General features: G+C 41.9%; 2 protein-coding genes across 2 annotated transcripts; one reads left to right on the top strand and one right to left on the bottom strand.

Annotated features, from left to right (window-relative positions):
* Positions 1 to 8,106: 8,106 nt before the first annotated feature.
* On the top strand, positions 8,107 to 17,301 carry LOC106562990 (vacuolar protein sorting-associated protein 37B). Its single transcript, XM_014128167.3, has 4 exons — positions 8,107 to 8,291; positions 13,293 to 13,464; positions 14,437 to 14,519; positions 15,762 to 17,301. Exons 1-4 carry the CDS (start codon positions 8,178 to 8,180, stop codon positions 16,158 to 16,160), a joined length of 768 nt encoding a protein of 255 aa, XP_013983642.1. The 5' UTR covers positions 8,107 to 8,177; the 3' UTR covers positions 16,161 to 17,301.
* A 150-nt stretch (positions 17,302 to 17,451) lies between these two features.
* LOC106562989 (tubulin alpha chain, testis-specific) lies at positions 17,452 to 20,707 on the bottom strand. Its single transcript, XM_014128166.3, has 6 exons — positions 20,568 to 20,707; positions 20,199 to 20,421; positions 19,934 to 20,082; positions 18,624 to 18,776; positions 17,924 to 18,451; positions 17,452 to 17,811 (listed from the first exon to the last, which is right to left on the bottom strand). Exons 1-6 carry the CDS (start codon positions 20,568 to 20,570, stop codon positions 17,515 to 17,517), a joined length of 1,353 nt encoding a protein of 450 aa, XP_013983641.1. The 5' UTR covers positions 20,571 to 20,707; the 3' UTR covers positions 17,452 to 17,514.
* Between the last annotated feature and the right edge of the window lie 1,870 nt (positions 20,708 to 22,577).

The following is a 22,577-nucleotide window of genomic DNA, read 5'->3' on the forward strand; positions in this document are numbered from 1 at the left end:
ACCCAAGGAATGTGGACTGTTGTATGTATTACTGTGATGTCATTGTTGTGCGACAGATAGAGCACATAATATTGTGATGTTACTAACGTGCAACTGATGTATGTTATGAGACACTGAAGGTGTTATTCATTTTTTTGTTCTCCCTCACTAATTCTTACCTCTGCTATTCAACCCTGTGTGTGTGTGTGTGTGTGTGTGTGTGTGTGTGTGTGTGTGTGTGTGTGTGTGTGTACAGGAGAAGAACGTTTACACTAGTGTAAATCCAGATGAAAGTGACCGGATACATCCTCCTCCCCCCCCCCCCCCCCGGCCCTGACGCACACACCGACTGGGGACTACACTGCCAGAATGTCCACACCTATGACTACTGACACACACATGTAAAAACACACACGCATACGTACACTTACTACTGCCAGCTAGACTACTGACAACTACTGTACAATCACATGCACAGCTAATAACTATTAGCAAACATCCATTTACTATTAGCATTCTTTACCACTGTTTTTACTTTAAAAAAAACGTAATACACATTGAATTTCATATAAGTGTATACAAATATTCTATAAAATGTAGATGTGATATTTAACATGTAAACATATGTCTATTGCATTCAGCTGGATAGTAGTTAGTTATTATACTTTTAAACATTGTACAAATCACAGTGCGGTCTGGGAGACATACCCAGACACATGAATCACACGCAGCTCGGAACCATTCGTCTACTGTCCGAGGCTGTTGGAGCACAGATCGCAGTGTGTGGACTGAGGTTTCTTTTCGCTCAACATATTCTCTGATCTCCAGCGCCTGCTTAAAACCACTGGATGCTGTGTGTTTTTTTTCCTGCGCTATCCTTCGGCCCTACTGTAGAGGGTAGACTGACAGTCATTTAGATACCAGAGCCCATGCACCTGATACCAATGCAGAAGTTTTTTTTTTTGTGTGTTTGTTTTGATGATGTCTTCCATGTGTAATTTATTCACTGTGCGCCATGTGGTTTGTAGCAGGAACCTCTTGAACTAATGTAAAGACGACTCTGAAGGCACAGTTAGCAAAGGAAGGGTTATAATGTGACGGTAATCCAATATTATAATGCAGTGTTATTCTGTAAATTGAGCGCAAGAAGCCATCAAATTGCTATCAATTTGCATGCCCCCCACACCACTGTATTTTCCCACTAGCACTGACTTTGCTGATAAATACTTTGTTGAGGGAAAATGTACTTGATACCATTGTGATCTGTTGTTGTCTCACCTACAGTAGTTATCTTAAGATGAATGAACTAATTCTATGTCGCTCTGGATCAGAGCATCTGCTAAATGACTAAAATGTCAAATGTGCTGAGCGACGGTGGTTGTTATGGGTTCGTTGGAGACGTCTACACTATCCAGGTCTAATCATTTACTATTGTAACATTTTGGTAATTATAAGACTACTCTGACCTACAATGGATCAGTCGTCCTTTCCGTTGCTAGTTCTGTCAGCCACTGCTCTCTCAAGACAAGTGAATGCTGGACTTGTATGTTTGGGACAATCAACTCCTGAGAAATAGGGGAATACGAATTTTGGTTACGTTATTTTACTGTAGGTCATGAACCTGCTGCAGTACAATGGGACTTTTGGTTTTCTTTTTAAACAGCACAAAACGTCCTACACACGGTGTTCTTCGTCCTCCAGCTAACACTCTCCGCCTGTCTCACCTGGTCTCAACTCACCTCAAACCCCACCACAATCGATTCAGTTTTTGTGACACACAAACCCTCCTCCTACGCCTTTCTAATTACCCTGTAGCATTTTCCCTCTGCCGTTCTCTCTGCCGTTCTCTCTGCCGCGCGCTGTCTGTCTGTCTGTCTGTCTGTCTGTCTGTCTGTCTGTCTGTCTGTCTGTCTGTCTGTCTGTCTGTCTGTCTGTCTGTCTGTCTGTCTGCACGCGCGTATGTTCGTGTATGTGTGTTTTCCCCTTTTGTGATCCTGCTCTTGGCAGTCAAGGAACTATTGTCTACATTGCTGTTCAGGGAGTATGGTTGTGAAGTGTGAAACTATGTTTGTGCGTGCTCGTGAGACTGTGATTGTGTGAACTCATGAGGGTGAGAGCGTGTGTGTGTGTGTGTGTGTGTGTGTGTGAGAGTAAGTAAGTAACCTGGGCTGTTGCACCTGACTGTGCCTCCCTCAGAATCCCTCTGCACCTGAAGATCACAACCATATGTATATATAGTACCAGTTGAAAGTTTGGACACACCTACTCATTCCATGGTTTTTCTTTATTTTTACTATTTCTACATTGTAGAATAATAGTGAAGACATCAAAACCATGAAATAACACATATGGAATCATGTAACTAAAAAAGTGTTAAACAAATCAAAATATATTTTATATTTGAGATTCTTCAAAGTAGCCACCTTTCGCTTGATGACAGCTTTGCACACTCTTGGCATTCTCTCAACCAGCTTCATGAGGTAGTCACCTGGAATGTTTTCAATTAACAGGTGTGCCTTGTTAAAGGTTAATTTATGGAATTTCTTTCCTTAATGTGTTTGAGCCAATCAGCTGTTTTGTGACAAGGTAGGGGTGGTATATTTGGTAAAAGACCAAGTCCATATTATGGCAAGAACAGCTCAAATAAGCAAAGAGAAACGACAGTCCATCATTACTTGAAGACATGAAGGTCAGTCAATCCGGAAAACGTCAAGAACTTTGAACGTTTCTTCAAGTGCAGTTGCAAAAACTATCAAGCACTATGATGAAACTGGCATTCATGAGGACCGTCACAGGAAAGGAAGACCCAGAGTTACCTTTGATGCAGAGGATAAGTTCATTAGAGTTACCAGCCTCGGGAAAATCTGCAATTAACTGCACCTCAGATTGCACCTCACAGAGTTCAAGTAACAGACACATCTCAACATCAAATGTTCAGAGGAGACTGCGTGAATCAGGCCTTCGTGTTCGAATTGCTGCTTAGAAATCACTACTAAAGGACGCCAATAAGAAGAAGAGACTTGCTTGGGCCAAAAAACATGCGCAATGGACATTAGACCGGTGAAAATGTGTCCTTTGGTCTGAGTACAAATTTTAGATGTTTGGTTCCAACCGCCGTGTCTTCGTGAGATGCAGAGTAGGTGAACGGATGATCTCCCCATGTGTGGTTCTCACCATGAAGCATGGAGGAGGAGGTGTGATGGTGTGGGGGTGCTTTGCTGGGGACACTGTCTGTGATTTATTTTGAATTCAAGGCACACTTAACCAGCAGGGCTAATACAGCATTCTGCAGTGATACGCCATCCCATCTGGTTTGCGCTTAGTGGGACTATCATTTGTTTTTCAACAGGACAATGACCCAACACACCTCCGGGCTGTGTAAGGGCTATTTGACCAAGGAGAGTGATAGAGTGCTGCATCAGATGACTTGGCCTCCACGATCACCTGATCTCAACCCAATTGAGATGGTTTGGGATGAGTTGGACCGCAGAGTAAAGGAAAAGCAGCCAACAAGTGCTCAGCATATGTGAACAAGGCAGTTAACCCACTGTTCCCCGGTAGGCTCTCATTGTAAATAAGAATTTGTTCTTACGTGAATTGCCTAGTTAAATAAATAAAAATAAATTTAAAAATGTGGGAACTCCTTCAAGACTGTTGGGAAAGCATTCCAGGTGACTACCTCATGAAGCTGGTTGAGAGAATGCAAAGCTGTGATCAAGGCAAAGGGTGGCTATTTTGGAGAATCTAAAATATATTTTGATTTGTTTAACACTTTTTTGTTACTACATGATTCCATATGTGTTATTTCATAGCTGTGAGGTCTAAAGTCTTAATCTACAATGTAGAAAATAGCCAAAATAAAGAAAAGCCCTTGAATGAGAAGGTGTGCCAACTTTTGGCTGGTACTGAATGTTTATATATCTACACAGTTGAAGTCGGAAGTTTACATTCACCTTAGCCAAATACATTTAAACGCAGTTTTTCACAATTCCTGACATTTAATCCTAGTAAAAACTCCCTGTCTTAGGTCAGTTAGGATCACCACTTTAGAATGTGAAATGTCAGAATAATAGTAGAGAAAATGATTTATTATAGCTTTTATTTCTTTCATCACATTCCCAGTGGGTCAGAAGTTTACATACACTCAATTAGTATTTGGTAGCATTGCCTGTAAATTGTTTAACTTGGGTCAAAGGTTTTGGTTAGCCTTCCACAAGCTTCCCACAATAAATTGGGTGAATTTTGGCCCATTCCTCCTGACAGAGCTGGTGTAACTGAGTAAAGTTTGTAGGCCCCCTTGCTCGCACACACTTTTACAGTTCTGCCCACAAATTTACTATGGGATTGAAGTCAGGGCTTCGTGATGGCCACTCCAATACCTTGACTTTGTTGTCCTTAAGCCATTTTGCCACAACTTTAGAAGTATGCTTGGGGTCATTGTCCATTTGGAAGACCCATTTGCAACCAAGCTTTAACTTCCTGACTGATGTCTTGAGATGTTGCTTCAATATATCCACGTAATTTTCCTTCCTCATGAAGCCATCTAGTTTGTGAAGTGCACCAGTCCCTCCTGCAGCAAAGCACCCCCACAACATGATGCTGCCACCCCCGTGCTTCACGGTTGGGATGGTGTTCTTCGGCTTGCAAGCCTCCCCCTTTTCCTCCAAACATAACGATGGTCATTATGGCCAAACAGTTCTATTTTTGTTTCATCAGACCAGAGGACATTTTCCAAAAAGTATGATCTTTGTCCTCATGTGCAGTTGCAAACCGTAGTCTGGCTTTTTTATGCCGGTTCTGGAGCAGTGGCTTCTTCCTTGCTGAGCGGCCTTTCAGGTTATGTCGATGTAGGACTCGTTTTACTGTGGATATAGATACATTTGTACCGGTTCCCTCCAGCATCTTCATAAGGTCCTTCACTGTTGTTCTGGGATTGATTTGCACTTTTCGCACCAAAGTATGTTCCTCTCTAGGAGACAGAACGCATCTCCTTCCTGAGTGGTATGACGGCTGCGTAGTCCCATGGTGTTTATACTTGTGTACTATTGTTTGTACAGATGAACGTGGTACCTTCAGGCGTTTGGAAATTGCTCCCAAGAATGAACCAGACTTGTGGAGGTCTACAATTTTCTTCTGAGGTATTGGCTGATTTATTTTGATTTTCCCATGATGACAAGGAAAGAGGAACTGAGTTTAAAGGTAGGCCTTGAAATACATCCACAGGTACACCTCCAATTGACTCAAATGATGTCAATTAGCCTATCAGAAGCTTCTAAAGCCATGTCATCCTTTTCTGGAATTTTCCAAGCTGTTTAAAGGCACAGTCAACTTAGTGTATGTAAACTTCTGACCCACTGGAATTCTGATACAGTGAATTATGAGTGAAATAATCTGTCTGTAAACAATTGTTGGAAAAGTTACTTGTGTCATGCACAAAATAGATGTCCTAACCGACTTGCCAAAACTATAGTTTGTTAACAAGAAATTTGTGTAGTGCTTGAAAAACTAGTGTTAATGACTCCAACCTAAGTGTATGTAAACTTCCGACTTCAACTGTATATACACTACTGTTCAAAAGTTTGGGGTCACTTAGAAATGTCCTTGTTTTTTAAAGAAAATCACATTTTTTGTCCATTAAAATAACCTTAAATTGATCAGAAATACGGTGTAGACATTGTAAATGTTGTAAATGACTATTGTAACTGGAAACGGATGATTTTTTATGAAATATCTACATAGGCATACAGAGGCCCATTATCAGCAACCATCACTCCTGTGTTCCAATGGCACATTGTGTTTGCTAATCCAAGTTTATCATTTTAAAAGGCTAATTGATCATTAGAAAACCCTTTTGCAATTATGTTAGCACAGCTAAAAACAAATGTCTTGATTAAAGAAGCAATAAAACTGGCCTTCTTTAGACTAGTTGAGTTTTCTGAGCATCAGCATTGTGAGTTCGATTACAGGCTCAAAGTGGCCAGAAACAAAGACCTTCCTTCTGAAACTCGTCAGTCTATTCTTGTTCTGAGAAATTAAGGCTATTCCATGCGAGAAATTGCTAAGAAACTGAAGATCTCGTACAACGCTGTGTACTACTCCCTTCACAGAACAGCACAAACTGGCCCTAACCAGAATAGAAAGAGGAGTGGGAGACCACGGTGCACAACTGAGCAAGAGGACAAGTACATTAGAGTGTCTAGTTTGAGAAACAGACGCCTCACAAGTCCTCAACTGGCAGCTTCATTAAATAGTACCCACAAAACACCAGTCTCAATGTCAACAGTGAAGAGGTGATTCCGGCATGCTGGCCTTCTAGGCAGAGTTGCAAAGAAAAAGCCATATCTCTGACTGGCCAATAAAAATAAAATATTAAGATGGGCAAAAGAAAACACACTGGACAGAGGAACAGAGTCGCCTCTTCACTGTTAACGTTGAGACTGGTGTTTTGCCAGCGAACTTTATAGTTGGCAGTTGACACTATGCATTCGGACAGGTAGCGTTGTCCTGGCACCCGCCAAACCCAGATTTGTCCGTCGGAAACCAGATGGTTAAGCGTGATTCATCACTCCAGAGAACGCATTTCAACTGCTCCAGAGTCCAATGGCGGTGAGCTTTACTCCACTCCAGCAGGCGCTTGGCATTAAGCATGGTGATTTTAGGCTTGTGTGCTCAATGTTATACACATGTCAGCAACGGGTGTGACTGAAATAGCCGAATCCACTAATTTGAATGGGCGTCCACATACTTTTCTATATTTGTATATTTATATATACAGTGAACAAAAATATAAACTCAAAATGCAACAATTTCATTGATTTTACTGAGTTACAGTTCATATGAGGAAATCAGTCAATTGAATTCAATTCATTAGGCCCTAATCTATGGATTTCACATGATTGGTAATAAAGACATGCATCTGTTGGTCACAGATACCTTTAAAAAAAGGGGCACAATGGGCCTCAGGATCTCGTCAATGTATTTTTGTGCATTCAAATTGCCATTGGTAAATGCAATTGTATTCATTGTCCATAGCTTATGCCTGCCCATACCATAACCGCACCGCCATCATGGGGCACTCTGTTCACAATGTTGACATCAGCAAACCGCTCGCCCACATGATGCCATACACGTGGTCTGCGGTTGTGAGGCCGGTTGGACATACTGCCAAATTCTCTAAAACAACCACGGTAGCGGCTTATGATAGATAAATTAACATTTATTTGTGTAATGATCATTCTGTTTTGTCAGCTTCTTGATATGCCACACCTGTCAGGTGGCTGGATTATCTTGGCAAAGGAGAAATGCTGACTAACAGGGATGCAAACGAATTTGTGCACAACATTTTTGACCTTTTTTTTGTGCTGTTGGAAAATTTCTGGGATATTTTATTTCAGCTCATGAAACATTGGACAAACAATTTACATGTTGCATTTAGATTTGTGTTTTCTGTGTGTGTGTGTTTGTGCCTCTCTCTCTCTCTATTATAATTGTTTTGGACATAAAATAAAAAAATCTTCTGAAAGTGATGTTAATTTAGGAAATCTGTTACCAATTATTCCCATGCATAAATAAGAGGCATATGTGATAGTATCCCAATGTAATCAAGGTTTGAAATTATTCTGTTTTTGTCAAATACTGTATCTGTTTGAGCTTCTTGCGGTCAATTTGCAGTGTACAAATGATGTATAACTATGTTCAACTACGTTCAAGAAAAAATTGAATCGCGGATGAATGTAATTTGGAACCCCTGGTTTATAGCATTTATTCGGGGTATTTTGCATTCAGTGCATTCACCTTTGAGTGTATGTATACATTTCAGAGTATATTTACTTTGTATTGTAAAGATTTACAAACAGATGTTAATAAAATAGTATGCAAATATGCTACAGGTCTTGTCTGAATTTAGTGCGATTTCTTTTGCCCTGAGCATTTATCCTTTAGCATGTAAACAACCTAATAACGTCATGGGCTTCTCAGATACGTTTTTAAGAAACAGAGAACTAGCATAAAAGTAAAGATAATGTTGATTGAAAAAGTTGCCAGCTAACTACATCAGAAATTCTACAATCATTTTCATGATTTCTACACTCCCTTCTGATTTGCCAGAAATCGTCCCTATTTCCGGTTTGTGATCCAAACACTTCTCTGTTCTGAGCCGAAACAACTGTAGCTAGACTGATCGATAGACAACAACCATCATGGGTGAAATGGCAGAACTCACGGATAAATTCAGCTCATTCACAATGACTCAATTAAACGAGTTGCTTGAAGACGATGAAAAACTAAATGATATTGTCAAAGAAATGGACGAGGTAAGTTTCCATTGTGTTTTGCTAACGTTAGCTATCCCTAGTAACGCTAACCAGAATCAAAACATCTAGCTAGCTGTGCACTTATGTATGTCGTCAGGCAGACCTGGCTTCATTCAGAAATCCCGTGTGAATGCATTGAGCGAGCTCATCAACATCCACCTCTTTGCAGCACAGTTGAGAAGCATGCTTCTTGTACTGTACTCAACATTTGGCACCTGTGTTGTGGATGCCATTTCCATATTTCTATTGTCGAATCACTTTCGACATTAACCCTGTTTGTGTACATTTAGCAGGTCACAAAATGTATTGCGGCATTGTCATTACGGCACAAATGATATCTGATGCCAATTTTTTTACAGAAGTAATGGACCCACCAGCGTTTAGGAACTGAACAGATTTGAAGGGACCTGGTCCCTGCTCTGTTTTATGGTACCTAGTAGGGGTGGTATTTTCTTCCTATTATATGCTAAGGGAACACACAAGACAACCGGTCATCAGCTCTCTGGAAGGTGCGACATCTGTGAAAAGTTGGGAGAGGTTTTGCTATTGAGTGACACATTTAGCACACAGAGCACAGCAGGTTCATACGCAGATATATTATGACTATAAACACCTAGGGCTGGGCGGTATACCGGTATTGATGCACGGACCGGTTTGGGTTTTTACTTTACTTTCAATACCGGTATTTGAATGTTTGGTTTGTTAAATGTGAAACGCGGTGTGTAACGTCCATTTTCATAGTTTACTTCGCTACTTGAGCCATCTCCACTCTCTATGCCGCTTTCCACACGGACCTAGCCAAGCCCCCTGTCACTCAAGGAGCGCATTTGACGTTTCTCAGCCATGAGACGCTTGTATTCAGTCGGCATAGTCAATGCAGCATATGCAACACTGTTGATGACAACGATGCCGTTGTCACTTTGCTTCTTAATATAAATACACTAGCATTCTAAAATTACACTAGCATTCTAAAATTAAACTCTCTTGTGTTTCTTACATCTGCAAACAGTTAGTTTGTCTTTTCTTCGAAAGTTGTTCCTAAATCTTGTCAGCCGCAAATGCTAATCGCCAGCTAGCTATTAAATGTACTGAGTCAGAGCAAGCGTTATTAGCTATCCAGCCTGATAATACCAGTGATTGTGTAGACCTAAATCAGCATGTTGTTTTTGCAACAGTGTCTTCTAAATTAGAGGTAAACGCAAAGCAAGAATATGTTAGCTACATGAAGTAGCTAAGAGAACACATTCAATGTAGCAAAAAAAACAAATATAACCAAATATTATAGGGTCCCCTAGGAAACACCTCTCAACACATTAGTTCCTACCCTGTCACAATAACTCCTCCCTGATATTTTCATTCGTTGTCATGTCAAACAACACTGTATTAAAAGTGCCCACCATTACATTCTAACAATATAATTAGAATATACATTATATTCCGATGATTCCAACAGTTAACCCAAGTGTTTTGCTCTAAATTGCAAGTCAAATTGCAACATTTGGTTAAAAATAAGGCCCAGATTACCAGCCCTACGTGGCAGTGTGGAGATGATCTCAAATGCAGAAATTTATGAAAATGTTGAGTTTTTTTGGGGTTGAGGTTGAATTGAACAGTATAAAACAATCAGTATGGAGAAAGACCCATTGAAATCACTTAGAATATGTGTTGCCACCCTAGGGTCACGCACTACTCATAAAGCAAATTTAGAACTTTTATTATTAAAAAACAAAATAACGTCGTAGCGTCATTTAAAAAAAACAATTATACCGTGATATAATTTTTTGGCCATATCGCCCAGCCCTATAAACACCTCTCACAGCCTGTTGACATCTGGTTAAATAAGATATACTTTATTAGTCCACGCAAGATGGACATTTGTCCTCTTCGTTTATCCAACCCCACCGATATATACACACATTAGGTTGGAGAAGCTGGAGCAGAGGACGGATGTCAGTGTTTCCAAAAACTGTGTACAGCATTCTGCCACCATGTTGTTCATCATCTCGCCATCCCTGGCTAGTCTTGTGTAGTGTAGGTATTGGGAAATCTGTGTCTTCTGGCTTCTTCATCTTCTGTATTTGTATATCCAGTAGACATGTACAGTACCAGTCAACTTTGGACACACTGACTCAATCAAGGGTTTTTATTTTTACTATTTTCTACATTGTAGAATAATAGTGAAGACATCAAAACTATGAAATAACACATATGGATGCACGTAGTAACCAAAAAAGTGTTAACCTGTTAGGGCTAGGGGGCAGTATTGACACGGCCGGATAAAAAACGTACCCGATTTAATCTGGTTACTACTCCTGCCCAGTAACTAGAATATGCATATAATTATTGGCTTTGGATAGAAAACACCCTAAAGTTTCTAAAACTGTTTGAATGGTGTTCGTGAGTATAACAGAACTCAAATGGCAGGCCAAAACCTGAGAAGATTCCATGCAGGAAGTGGCCTGTCTGACAAGTTGTGTTTCATCTTGGCTCTTTTTATTGAAGACTGAGGATCTTTGCTCTAACGTGACACTTCCTACGGCTCCCAGAGGCTCTCAGAGCCCGGGAAAAAGCTGAACGATATCGAGGCAGCCTCTGGCTGAAACACATTATCGCTTTTGGCAAGTGGCCGATCAGAGTACTATGGGCTTAGGCGCGTGCCCGAGTCGACCCCATGCTTTATTTTCTTTCGTCTGTTTACCTAAACGCAGATTCCCGGTCGGAATATTATCGCTTTTTTATGAGAAAAATGACATAGAAATTGATTTTAAACAGCGGTTGACATGCTTCGAAGTACGGTAATGGAATATTTAGACATTTTTTGTCACGAATTGCGCCATGCTCGTCACCCTTCTTTACCCTTTCGGATAGTGTCTTGAACGCACGAACAAAACGCTGCTGTTTGGATATAACTATGGATTATTTTGAACCAAACCAACATTTGTTATTGAAGTAGAAGTCATGGGAGTGCATTCTGACGAAGACAGCGAAGGTAATAACATTTTTCTTATAGTAAATCTGACTTTGGTGAGTGCTAAACTTGCTGGGTGTCTAAATAGCTAGCCCTGTGATGCCGGGCTATCTACTGAGAATATTGCAAAATGTGCTTTCACCGAAAAGCTATTTTAAAATCGGACATATCGAGTGCATAGAGGAGTTCTGTATCTATAATTCTTAAAATAATTGTTATGCTTTTTGTGAACGTTTATCGTGAGTAATTTAGTAAATTCACCGGCAGTGTTCGGTGGGAATGCTAGTCACATGCTAATGTAAAAAGCTGGTTTTTGATATAAATATGAACTTGATTGAACAAAATATGCATGTATTGTATAACATAATGTCCTAGGGTTGTCATCTGATGAAGATCATCAAAGGTTAGTGCTGCATTTAGCTGTGGTTTGGGTTTATGTGACATTATATGCTAGCTTGAAAAATGGATGTCTGATTATTTCTGGCTGGGTACTCTGCTGACATAATCTAATGTTTTGCTTTCGTTGTAAAGCCTTTTTGAAATCGGACAGTGTGGTTAGATTAACGAGAGTCTTGTCTTTAAAATGGTGTAAAATAGTCATATGTTTGAAAAATTGAAGTTTTTGCATTTTTGAGGTTTTTGAATAACGCGCCACGGGATTACACTGGCTGTTACGTAGGTGGGACGATTTGGTGCCACCTACCCTAGAGAGGTTAAACAAATCAAAATGTATTTTATATTATTCAAAGTAGCCACCCTTTACCTTGATGACATCTTTGCACAGTCTTGGCATTCTCTCAACCAGCTTCATGAGGAATGCTTTTCCAACAGTCTTAAAGGACTTCCCACATATTTCTGAGCACTTGTTGACTGCTTTTTCTTCACCATCTTCTGTATCTACCTTGTCACAACACCACTGATTGGCTCAAACGCATTAAGAAGGAAAGAAATTGCACAAATTAACTTTTAACAAGGCACACCTGTTAATTGAAATGCATTCCACGTGACTACCTCATGAAGCTGGTTGAGAGAATGACAAGAGTGTGCAAAGCTGTCATCAAGACAAAGCGTGGCTACTTTTGAAGAATCTCAAATATAAAATCTATTTTGATTTGTTTAACACTTTTTTGGTTACTACATGATTTCATGTGTTATTTCATAGTTTTGATGTCTTCACTATTATTCTACAATGTAGAAAATATTACAAATAAAGAAAAAAACAGAAATGAGTAGGTGTGTCCAAACTTTTGACTGGTACTGTATGTGGCTGAATGGAGACTCCCCACCATGACGCTGGTGGAAGATGCTAGTCCTTACCCACCAATGTGGAAATAGCTATACACAAACAACCTGTGAGCAGAGATGCAAATCTGTGGTTGTGGCTGCCTCTACGGCTGGAAGGCTGTCTAGTGCCTGCTACTCTGGCCTGATGCCAGCATACTATCCCAACCATGTTATTTATGACTTAATTATAGCTTAGTTCATTAGTACTGATATCTTTATAATCCCCTTCACCAAAACCTACACACGGATTATAAATCCCTGTAATAGACACACGAGTCGTAGGCCACTATATCTGCATTGTAGCTAGTACTCCACTGTAGAAAGCAGAGCTCTGATCGCTCTGAGGGCAGTGAAATCAATACAGGACAAACACATTCAAACACAGTTTAAACACCGTCAGTGATAGCCTGCTGAACTCTATAGTGAGCCGGTGCAGGGCTGTGGTCATGCAGGGCTAAAACACAGTATTCAACAAAGATATGGAGTAATCAGTGTCCTCCATAAGAATAGACTCATATATTTAACCTCCAGCGGTTAGGCTCTAAGCTGGTTTGTCCCTGACCTATAGGTCTACGTACCACGGCGTGGAGGTCAGGATGGGTCGATCTCTCTCTGTCTGCATGTATTGTGTTTAGTGCTACTGACACCACCTTCCCTCTGTCTCCTTATCTCCCTTTTACCTCTCTCCCTGTGTGTACGGTGTGTGTACGGTGTGTGTACGGTGTGTGTACGGTGTGTGCGCGTTATAGATGCGTGAGGTGCAGCAGGTGAAGGAGCTGACCCTAGGCAGTAACATCAGCCTGGCTGAACAGAACCTCCAGGTGCAGCCAAGACTGGACCTGCAGAAGAACCAGCTCACCTCACGCTACCGCCACCTACAGGAGCTCTACGACAACTACCAGCTACGCAAGTCCACACTCGGTAAGCGCCTTTGTAACTAGTCCACACTTGGTAAGAGCCCTAGCTAGTCCACACTTCGTAAGCGCTTTAGCTAGTGCACGCTAGATAAGAACGCTAGCAAGTCCACATTACTAAGTCCACAGCGTGTACCAGTCTCTGTCTCTACATCTCAATCCGTGCACTCTTGCTATCTGAAAGACTAGTCTTTCTCTCTCTGTCTGTGTCGGTAGCTGACTGTTTTCTACCACCTACATGTCTGCCTGGTCTTGCCAGTTCAGTCAGTTGTCGTTCCAAGATACTGATCCTCTGTCATTCGGGTTGTCAGAACATGACCAGGATAGAAAGGAGGGAAGCACACAGCCTTTCTAATATGGCTGTGACGATACCAGTATCGCAATATTTTTTTTCCCCAGGTCAAAAATTCAAACACGAAGCAGGCCAAACTCTTTGGTCCTTTAAAAACTTGCTGTATGTAAAATATTGTGTGGTACAGCTTGGAAAATAAATACATGTGACTCTGGATGACAACATAATTATTTTTGTTTCCAACATTATGGTTGTTTTCCTAAAGAAGTTAAATCCGCTTCATGTTTTGTTTCCTTTCCACAGTACTAACAAGTATCGCGATCGTCCCGGCCCTACTTTCTAACCACAGTTTCCACCACCAACCTAAGCCCTAACATTAACCCCTAAATCAAGAACAGATATCTTATGTGCTTGATCTTCCAATACATTTACTTTGTCCTTTCTAGCATGGCCATCTCGTGATCACTGTGTCAGTCAGCTGTTACCTGATACCCCTGGCTTTCCTGTACTCAATGCTGCTTTGTGTCCTTTGAATGGCCCAGCCAGCCAGCCAGCTACTGTAGTCCCATCACATTACAGCCCTGACCCAGAAATCAGGTCACGACTTAGATTCAGGACAGTGATTCACTGTGTGGTGATCAGTGTTTGTTTTAGTGTTTTCTAACTGTTTCTCTCGCTCTCTCTCAGACCCTGGTTCAGAGAACAGTTCTCTGGACATTCTGCTGGCTCTGCTGCAAGCTGAGGGAGCAAAGATAGAGGAAGAGACTGAGGTGAGAGACACACTATAATACACTCACAACTACACTTATGCTACAATACACTCTCACAACTACACACGGGCACAGATCAATACAGTCATGTACACACTCTGGGTTGAAAGTAAAATTAATTTCTTCCCGGTACAGGATCTCCTATATTTGCACGTGCACCAACATTTTTTATGGGCCAAATATTCAAATATGTAATTCTATCTCATTTTTATTTCACCTTTATTTAACCAGGTAGGCCAGTTGAGAACAAGTTCTCATTTACAAGTGCAACCTGGCCAAGATGAAGCAAAACAGTGCGACAAAAACGACACAGAGTTACACATGGGATAAACAATCGTACAGTCAATAACACAATAGAAATATACAGTGTGTGCAAATGAAGTAAGGAGGTTAGGCAATAAATAGGTCAATAGTGGTGAACTAATTACAATTTAGCTATTGACACTGGAGTGATATGTGGGATGAGGATGTGCAAGTAAAAATACTGGTGTGCAAAAGAGCAGAAAAACTAAAACAAATATGGGGATGAGGTAGGTAGTTGGTTGGGCTATTTACAGATGGGCTGTGTACAGCTGCAGCGATCTGATATAAAATCCATATTAATTCAAAAGGATCTCTGTGGGCCTTGTCATAAAGACTTGTCATTTCACTTTTAAAATGTATTACCTTTTATTGGGGCATAAACACAACCAGTCATGTTTTTTATCTGATTGTCAAACAATCACTTCAAAGGGCTTTACAAGGCTACACGCACACGTTCACACATTCCGTTCTCCAAACAGTGGTAAATGGAACGAGACATGTTACACAAAACCTCAAAAAGTGTAATGACATTTGGCGATTGTTATTAGGCCAGAATGTGTGTGTCCCTTCTGTCCGTGCACGTCTCTGTATCGGCCACTCCTCTCTGCCTTGGCAAAATGTCAGTGTTTTCGTTTAACCACTTCGGATTTTGGAGTGTAGGCTATACCACTTGTTTTCAATACCATTTGCATTTTTCATGCCTCAGACATGCGGTAATGATAAAAAGGAGTGTAATAGCCTACAGTTTTCTTGACATTTTATTTTAATTATTGTGATAGGTTCATGTTTTACCAGTACGGCATACCCTCACTATTTATTTTGCCGGGATACCGTACAGCCTTACTTTCACCCCTGCTACACGTACAATAATACTCTCTAAGGTATTTTGTGTTGACGTGTGTTAGTTTAAGTGTGTATGCTTGTGCCGTCCCTGTGTAGAACATGGCAGACTCGTTCCTGGATGGAGAGCTGCCTCTCGACTGCTTTATCGACGACTACCAGCGGAGGCGCCATCTTGCTCACCTGCGCCGCGTCAAGATTGACAAACTCCGAGAGCTGGCGCTGAAGGGTCTCACTCGGCCCCCCCAGATCCCCTCCCAGCCCAGCCGACCCCAGGACCTCCCCTCTACCAATGGGGCCCCCTCCCCCCAATCCACGCGAGCTGCCCCTTCTCCCTCCCCTCAGCACAGCGGCCTACCCTATCCAGTCGCCCCCTATCCCCCAATGCCTTTCCCCAGCTGCCCTTACATGCCCCAGCCCTACCTTCAAACCCCCCAGCAACACCCCATCTCGCCCTCTCCACACCTGCCCCCCAGGACTGGCTTCATCATGCAGTGAGGCGGTGTCCATCCGCATAGAAACGCCATGGATGACCTTACCTACCGTTTGACCTGTGACTGTGGCACACTGGAGGGATGACCCAATGAGGGTTGGTGACCTAACCAATTATAGCCCCTCTGTCAGTAACACTGAGGGAAACCTCCTCTGACCAGCTTCTCAGAGAGGCTCTCACAGACGGACTCTGTCCAGTGACTACAGCCTGGACGGTACATTAGGGGTTGGTTCTCTTTCAGTTTTATTCCAAGACTAACTTTCTGATTTAATCTTCTGAACACATAGCTAAACCTAACCATCTGTCTGACTGGTAGATATGCTGTGTATATCAGCTATGGTAACTTGCAGTATGGATGAGTTTTTGTAAGCTAAAGGGTGTGGGTTACATGTGTGCGCACACACAGAGGTTGGTATAACATAGTTAGCTCAAAAGTTCCTATTCCTCTAAAGGAAGGAGTCCTGTATTGTCAAATAGAGCTGGTCCATCAACAATGAACTGAACTACGCATCTAATAGTACATTTTCATTTCAAAATGTACTGCATGGCATCGTAAATATTTTTAAAATCGACTAATTGAGTCTTGCTTTCATATTCATTGTTGGTAGGTTCTTTCCAGCTGGTTGGATGTGAAGTGCTTATAAAGACTAGGGATGTACCGTGTTAAGGAGATGGACATGAAGCTTACGACACACTTGGCATAAGAGGAATTGATAATTATGTAACATTTTTAGAGCAATAACCATGCAGCTTGTCCAGGGTAGGGAGTGTTAGTATGCCTAAGTAGTTCTGTTTCCCTGATGGGCTGTGTGCTCACCAGCCAGGCTACAGCACTATTGGACTAGTATCAGTGATTGATCCTATTCAATTATTTTAATAACTAATTCTATGCACTACACCTAGTGGGGAAGAGATTACAGCTAGCTGTATCTCTACAGTGGGTTATCCCGAGTTGCACTTACAGAAAAGCTCACGTCAAGTAAAGAAAGCATATGGGGGTTCAAATATGAAATGTGTAAAGGTATTTTTTGAAAGCACCCCCCTCCCATATGGTACACCTGTTTTATACTCCATTAGAAACTAATGTAATGCTAGACTAGCAGACTTGCTCACTTTCCATAATAATCAATAAACTTTTATAATTGATACAGTGTGCTCTGCCTAATGTCCCAGTCGTCTGTTTGTTGTCATCAATTGGACACCAAACATTAGGAACAGATGGTACAAAAGATACTACCATATTTTCCTGCTTACTTGAAAGGGTTTGAAATGATCATTCAGGAAAAACCACAGGAGAATAGACCAAAGAACATTTATTAAAATTGACAGCAAAACATTGGTCTATAAGTAGGTCAGGATTCAGTACTCCTCTCCTTCCTCAGCCTCTCCCTCCACTGAATCCACTCCAACTTCCTCGTAGTCCTTCTCCAGGGCAGCCAGATCTTCTCTGGCCTCAGAGAACTCTCCCTCCTCCATACCCTCTCCCACATACCAGTGCACAAAGGCACGCTTGGCATACATCAGATCAAACTTGTGGTCGAGTCGAGCCCAGGCCTCAGCGATGGCTGTGGTGTTGCTCAACATGCAAACGGCTCTCTGGACCTTGGCAAGATCTCCACCTGGCACCACTGTGGGTGGCTGGTAGTTGATACCTACCTACAGGGAACAAGAAGAAAGAAAAAAAGTATAATAATCTGACTAGCCAATTATACTTGAAAAGTTTAGGAACATAGATCATTGTGAATGAATAAACCCATTGCTTGTTTACCTTGAAGCCGGTGGGGCACCAATCGACAAACTGGATAGTGCGTTTGGTCTTGATGGTGGCGATGGCAGCATTGACATCCTTGGGCACCACATCCCCACGATACAGCATGCAGCAGGCCATGTACTTGCCATGGCGAGGGTCACACTTCACCATCTGGTTGGCTGGCTCGAAGCAAGCGTTGGTGATCTCTGCCACAGAAAGCATCTCGTGGTAGGCCTTCTCTGCAGAAATGATGGGTGCGTAGGTGACCAGGGGGAAGTGGATACGGGGGTATGGCACCAGGTTGGTCTGGAACTCAGTCAGGTCCACGTTAAGGGCTCCATCGAAACGCAGCGAGGCTGTGATGGAGGAGACGATCTGGCCAATGAGCCTGTTGAGGTTAGTATAAGTGGGGCGCTCAATGTCCAAGTTACGACTGCAAATGTCGTAGATGGCCTCGTTGTCGACCATAAAGGCACAGTCTGAGTGTTCCAGGGTGGTGTGGGTGGTCAGGATAGAATTATAGGGCTCCACCACAGCTGTGGACACCTGAACACATACACAAGAGGTAGAACAGTCATCTGGTGTCACGTTTTGATAATAAGCATCTCAATATAGAAGAAAAGTATTGAGTACAGGACAATTAAGTACAATACGATTTTGCTAATGTAGAAATCTACCAAATATTAATGTGAGCAAGTAAATTAAACCACTGCCATACCTGAGGTGAAGGGTAAATGGCAAACTCCAGTTTAGACTTTTTGCCGTAGTCCACTGACAGTCTCTCCATGAGCAGAGAGGCAAAGCCGGAGCCGGTTCCACCACCAAAGCTGTGAAAGATCAGGAAGCCCTGAAGCCCAGTGCACTGGTCTGACTGGGGTGAAAAACAGACAGGCCCCACAGGTTTAACACCTGCCGCAGGTAGATTTTTGGCATTTGTGGCTAAGATGGCTTTCACCAGCCACGTTGGCAGGTGGTCAGGACTCCACAGTGCAAGCATTACACTAGCATTTGAATTCATACTTTTCATTCATATCCATATGGTTTGGTTTCAATACCTAAACCAATTGGAAGGTCCAGGTAGTCACAAAAATAGATGGGTGTCAAATTGTGTTTAATGAATGGAGAGAATTTTTGTGTGAGCATGGAGCGGATTTTAGCAGTGGTAGAAAAGGACATGGAGTACTGAGAGGAGCCGTAATTAAGGCCATTTTCTAATCCCGCTCATTGCTCTCTGCTCACATACTCATGACAGGCACAAACATGGCCTGAGTCGCACTACCACGGGAACCTACTGCCCTTAAAGGGTCAGGTGCAATTAAGTCTCATCTGTGATATTTTGGTTAAGACACATTACTGCTTACTAGTAATACATGTATTGTTGTAGAAACATTACAAAGCATGCTCATCTGTTTTCAGAAGTAAACAGCCACTGTCACGGCTTTTAAGTCATGTTGGCTTGCAGTGATGACGCAAAAATGTATGCATTCAGTTGTACAATTCACTAAGTATACTCCCTTCCCTGTCCTTTTCTTGTTTTTAATCTGCGAGAGAAGCGCTACACCTGGTGGAGAGAGGCTATACGACACAGAATGAGTTGCAATTATGCGCGCTGTACGTTACGTCATGACACGTCACATTTTAACGTATAGCGTCAGAGGGGCCCGTTTTTCAACTTTTCACCAATACTATCAGGTGATCTCAACCAACGCTTGAATAGAAAACGTAGTTCCCGCCCAAGATTGACGCCAACAGTCCCACTAGTTTTCATTGCAGCCTCGTTTGAATGCCACGGTTGCGCAAATTTGTACGGAATGTGATTAGTCAACAGTACATTTCTTAACTTGAGCGCACACGTTCTCGTAAAATGGATAATCATAGAGCCATACAATACAACAAGAACGTTACTTTATTTGTTCCCCCAAAAAGGAAAACGCTGCTGTACAACTATAGTAGCTAGGTTACACAACTAGGAATCGAAAGCACATGGTTTCCGTTCAGGGTAACAAAATGACTGCTAACATTACTCACCAGCTTGCGAACTCGGTCCAGCACCAGATCCACGATCTCCTTGCCAATTGTATAGTGGCCACGGGCGAAGTTGTTGGCGGCATCCTCCTTACCGGTGATGAGCTGCTCCGGGTGGAACAACTGACGGTATGTCCCGGTGCGAACCTCATCTACGAAAACAGTTCAGGCGCGATTTCTTAAACGGGCCTTTTTTATACAAGTTACATTCGCTAGCTAACGTCACCTAGATTAACATTTGAATACCAACTTTATTTTCGTCCTTTACCAACAACAGTTGGTTCGAGATCCACAAACACAGCACGGGGGACATGTTTTCCCGCTCCAGTCTCGCTGAAGAAGGTGTTGCATGAGTCATCCCCTCCGCCGATGGCTTTGTTACTGGGCATCTGCCCATCGGGCTGGATCCCATGTTCCAAGCAGTAGAGTTCCCAGCAGGCATTCCCGATCTGCACACCAGCCTGACCAACGTGGATAGAGATGCACTCACGCTGTGGGTAGAAATGAAATCATTATATTGACTGGCTAATTAATGTTAGCTAAAGCAAGGTAATTCAGCTAACGTTAGTTAGGCCAAAATGAGTTCGTCCGTTGAGCTAGCCACCGCCACTAAAGTTACTCTCGACATAAAACGTACCATTTTGATTCTAGAAAGTATGACCTGCAGTTATTATGGCTTGCTAAGAAACGTCGGTCTTGACTATGTAATTTCAAACGGTTAACTGCTCAATTGTTTTGAAAAATATACGTCGATTCACGATGATATATACCCCAGAATGAGCCCCGCCTTTGTTTCAACCCGATTGGTTGCGTCTGTGTGACGTACTTCTTTCACGTCATTCAACGTTCGAAGCATTTCTTTACGCCTAACGTCTTCACGGAGCCCCGCTAATGAACAGACAAAACATATTCCGCGTTCAAAACAACTGGGAACTCTGAAATAAACGCTCCGACTGGGAGAAATCTATTTGAACGGTCATCAAACTCGGACACTCGTGCCGCGTTCGAAACAACTGGGAACTCGGAAAAATACGACGTCAGTGATCTTCAGGTTGGAAATAGTTGGAATTCCGAGTTGGATGACCCAACTTGCTTTTTTCCGAATTCCCAGTTGTTTTGAACGCGGCATAGATATATTTCAACGCAAAATGGAGTCTCTTGTCAGAGATCGCATTTATTTTGGGCGATTGCAAAATATGATCCTGTCATTCGAGTCAGGATAATTATGTTGCTTCAGGTGACATTAAAACATGTTTTGTTTAGTTACGTTTTCCTCAACTTGGTTCTCTAACTTTACTGCAGGCCAAGCTAGCGCCGCAGAGCGCTAGTTTATGCTTCATCTGGAAATGTGGCTCTGTACTGAGGTTGTGATGCAATTGCAGAGGCCGAATCGCCTTGCTCCTCCCATATTTTGCATTTTATAACAATGCGAGGGCTCTGTATAGCACCGCATTGACATGATTGGTTGACAACCATGGAGAACTTTAAAGCAAGGCTATCAGAACAAGGTCACAAATAAAAAATATATTTATGGTACCTCATGTAGGGATTTCAAAGACGCGAAAATGGGTTGAAATACTGGAAAGAGGTCAATGGAATGCAAGGACTCTGGATTGGCGCACATTCAACAAATCTGATCTAGGAAAGTGGATTTTTGTCAAATCCATAATTATTTATGTATTTTAACAGTCCCAGAATGTGGTTACTAAAATCCGATTTGGATATATTTGGCTGGTTTCGTTGCATAACATTTGGAAGCTGTCCCTTTTCAGGTTAAGAAATGTGACTGCGCAATGCTAACTCCCATTCGTATAAGCTGGTAGCATAGTTAGCATATAGAAATCGGTGGTGGTAGTCAAAGTAGTTTTTAACTGTAATGCATTTCATTGATGACGTCAACATGTATTGGGGTTGACATCCATACAAGCATTATTCTCCAATTTATACCTCAACAGAGTGAAATGCACATAAACAAAAGCCTAAATGTAGGCACATTTTGCTGGGGGGCAATTGGGGGATTCGGGAACTAAGGTAAAGACAGTTTCAGGTTAGATATTTGCGCTTTCAAACCTCAATAGCTTTCAAGCCACTTGTGCCACAGACTCCAAATATGTGTCAAGATGTTGTAAAAATTGCGCACAACATTGCAGAGATCTTATTTTCACAATTTTGACCTTAATTCGATTTGCAAAGCTGATAAACATGTGGAAATGTGAGCAACATTTTTTCTAGTTTAATTAGGAGTGTAAACAAAGTCCAAACTTTTTTTAACATTTGAATTGCAATAGCTCCTTGGTCATGTGACCTACAGACTTCAAACAATGTTCAGAATGTACACTCAGTGGCCCTACACATTGCACACCCTTTAGTTTGCCCATTTGCATCTCACACGTGTTTACATGGATTTTTCAAACTTTCAAATGTCAATAGCTCTTTGTTCATGTGACCTACTGACTTCAAACAAGGTTCAGAATGTACACTCGGTGGGCCTACACATTGCACACCCTTTAGTTTGTCAATTGCATCTAATGCAATTTTACATTCATTTTAAATTTTTCTAATTTCAATAGCTCCTTGGTCATGTGACCTACTGACCTCAAACCAGGATCAGAATGTACAATCAGTGGGCCTACACATTGCACACCGT

This window comes from Salmo salar, chromosome 11, assembly GCF_965601325.2.
Source record: "Salmo salar chromosome 11, fSalSal1, whole genome shotgun sequence".
Classification (NCBI taxonomy): Eukaryota; Metazoa; Chordata; class Actinopteri; order Salmoniformes; family Salmonidae; genus Salmo; species Salmo salar.

Excerpts from the sequence above, each read along its gene's own strand:
- LOC106562990 (XM_014128167.3), top strand. The coding sequence starts at position 8,178 with ATGGGTGAAATGGCAGAACTCACGGATAAATTCAGCTCATTCACAATG. Across the intron at positions 13,465-14,436 it reads GCTACGCAAGTCCACACTCG|ACCCTGGTTCAGAGAACAGT; the intron begins GTAAGCGCCTTT and ends GCTCTCTCTCAG. Across the intron at positions 14,520-15,761 it reads AGATAGAGGAAGAGACTGAG|AACATGGCAGACTCGTTCCT; the intron begins GTGAGAGACACA and ends GTCCCTGTGTAG.
- LOC106562989 (XM_014128166.3), bottom strand. Across the intron at positions 18,452-18,623 it reads CCATTTACCCTTCACCTCAG|GTGTCCACAGCTGTGGTGGA; the intron begins GTATGGCAGTGG and ends GTATGTGTTCAG. Across the intron at positions 17,812-17,923 it reads GGTGCCCCACCGGCTTCAAG|GTAGGTATCAACTACCAGCC; the intron begins GTAAACAAGCAA and ends TGTTCCCTGTAG.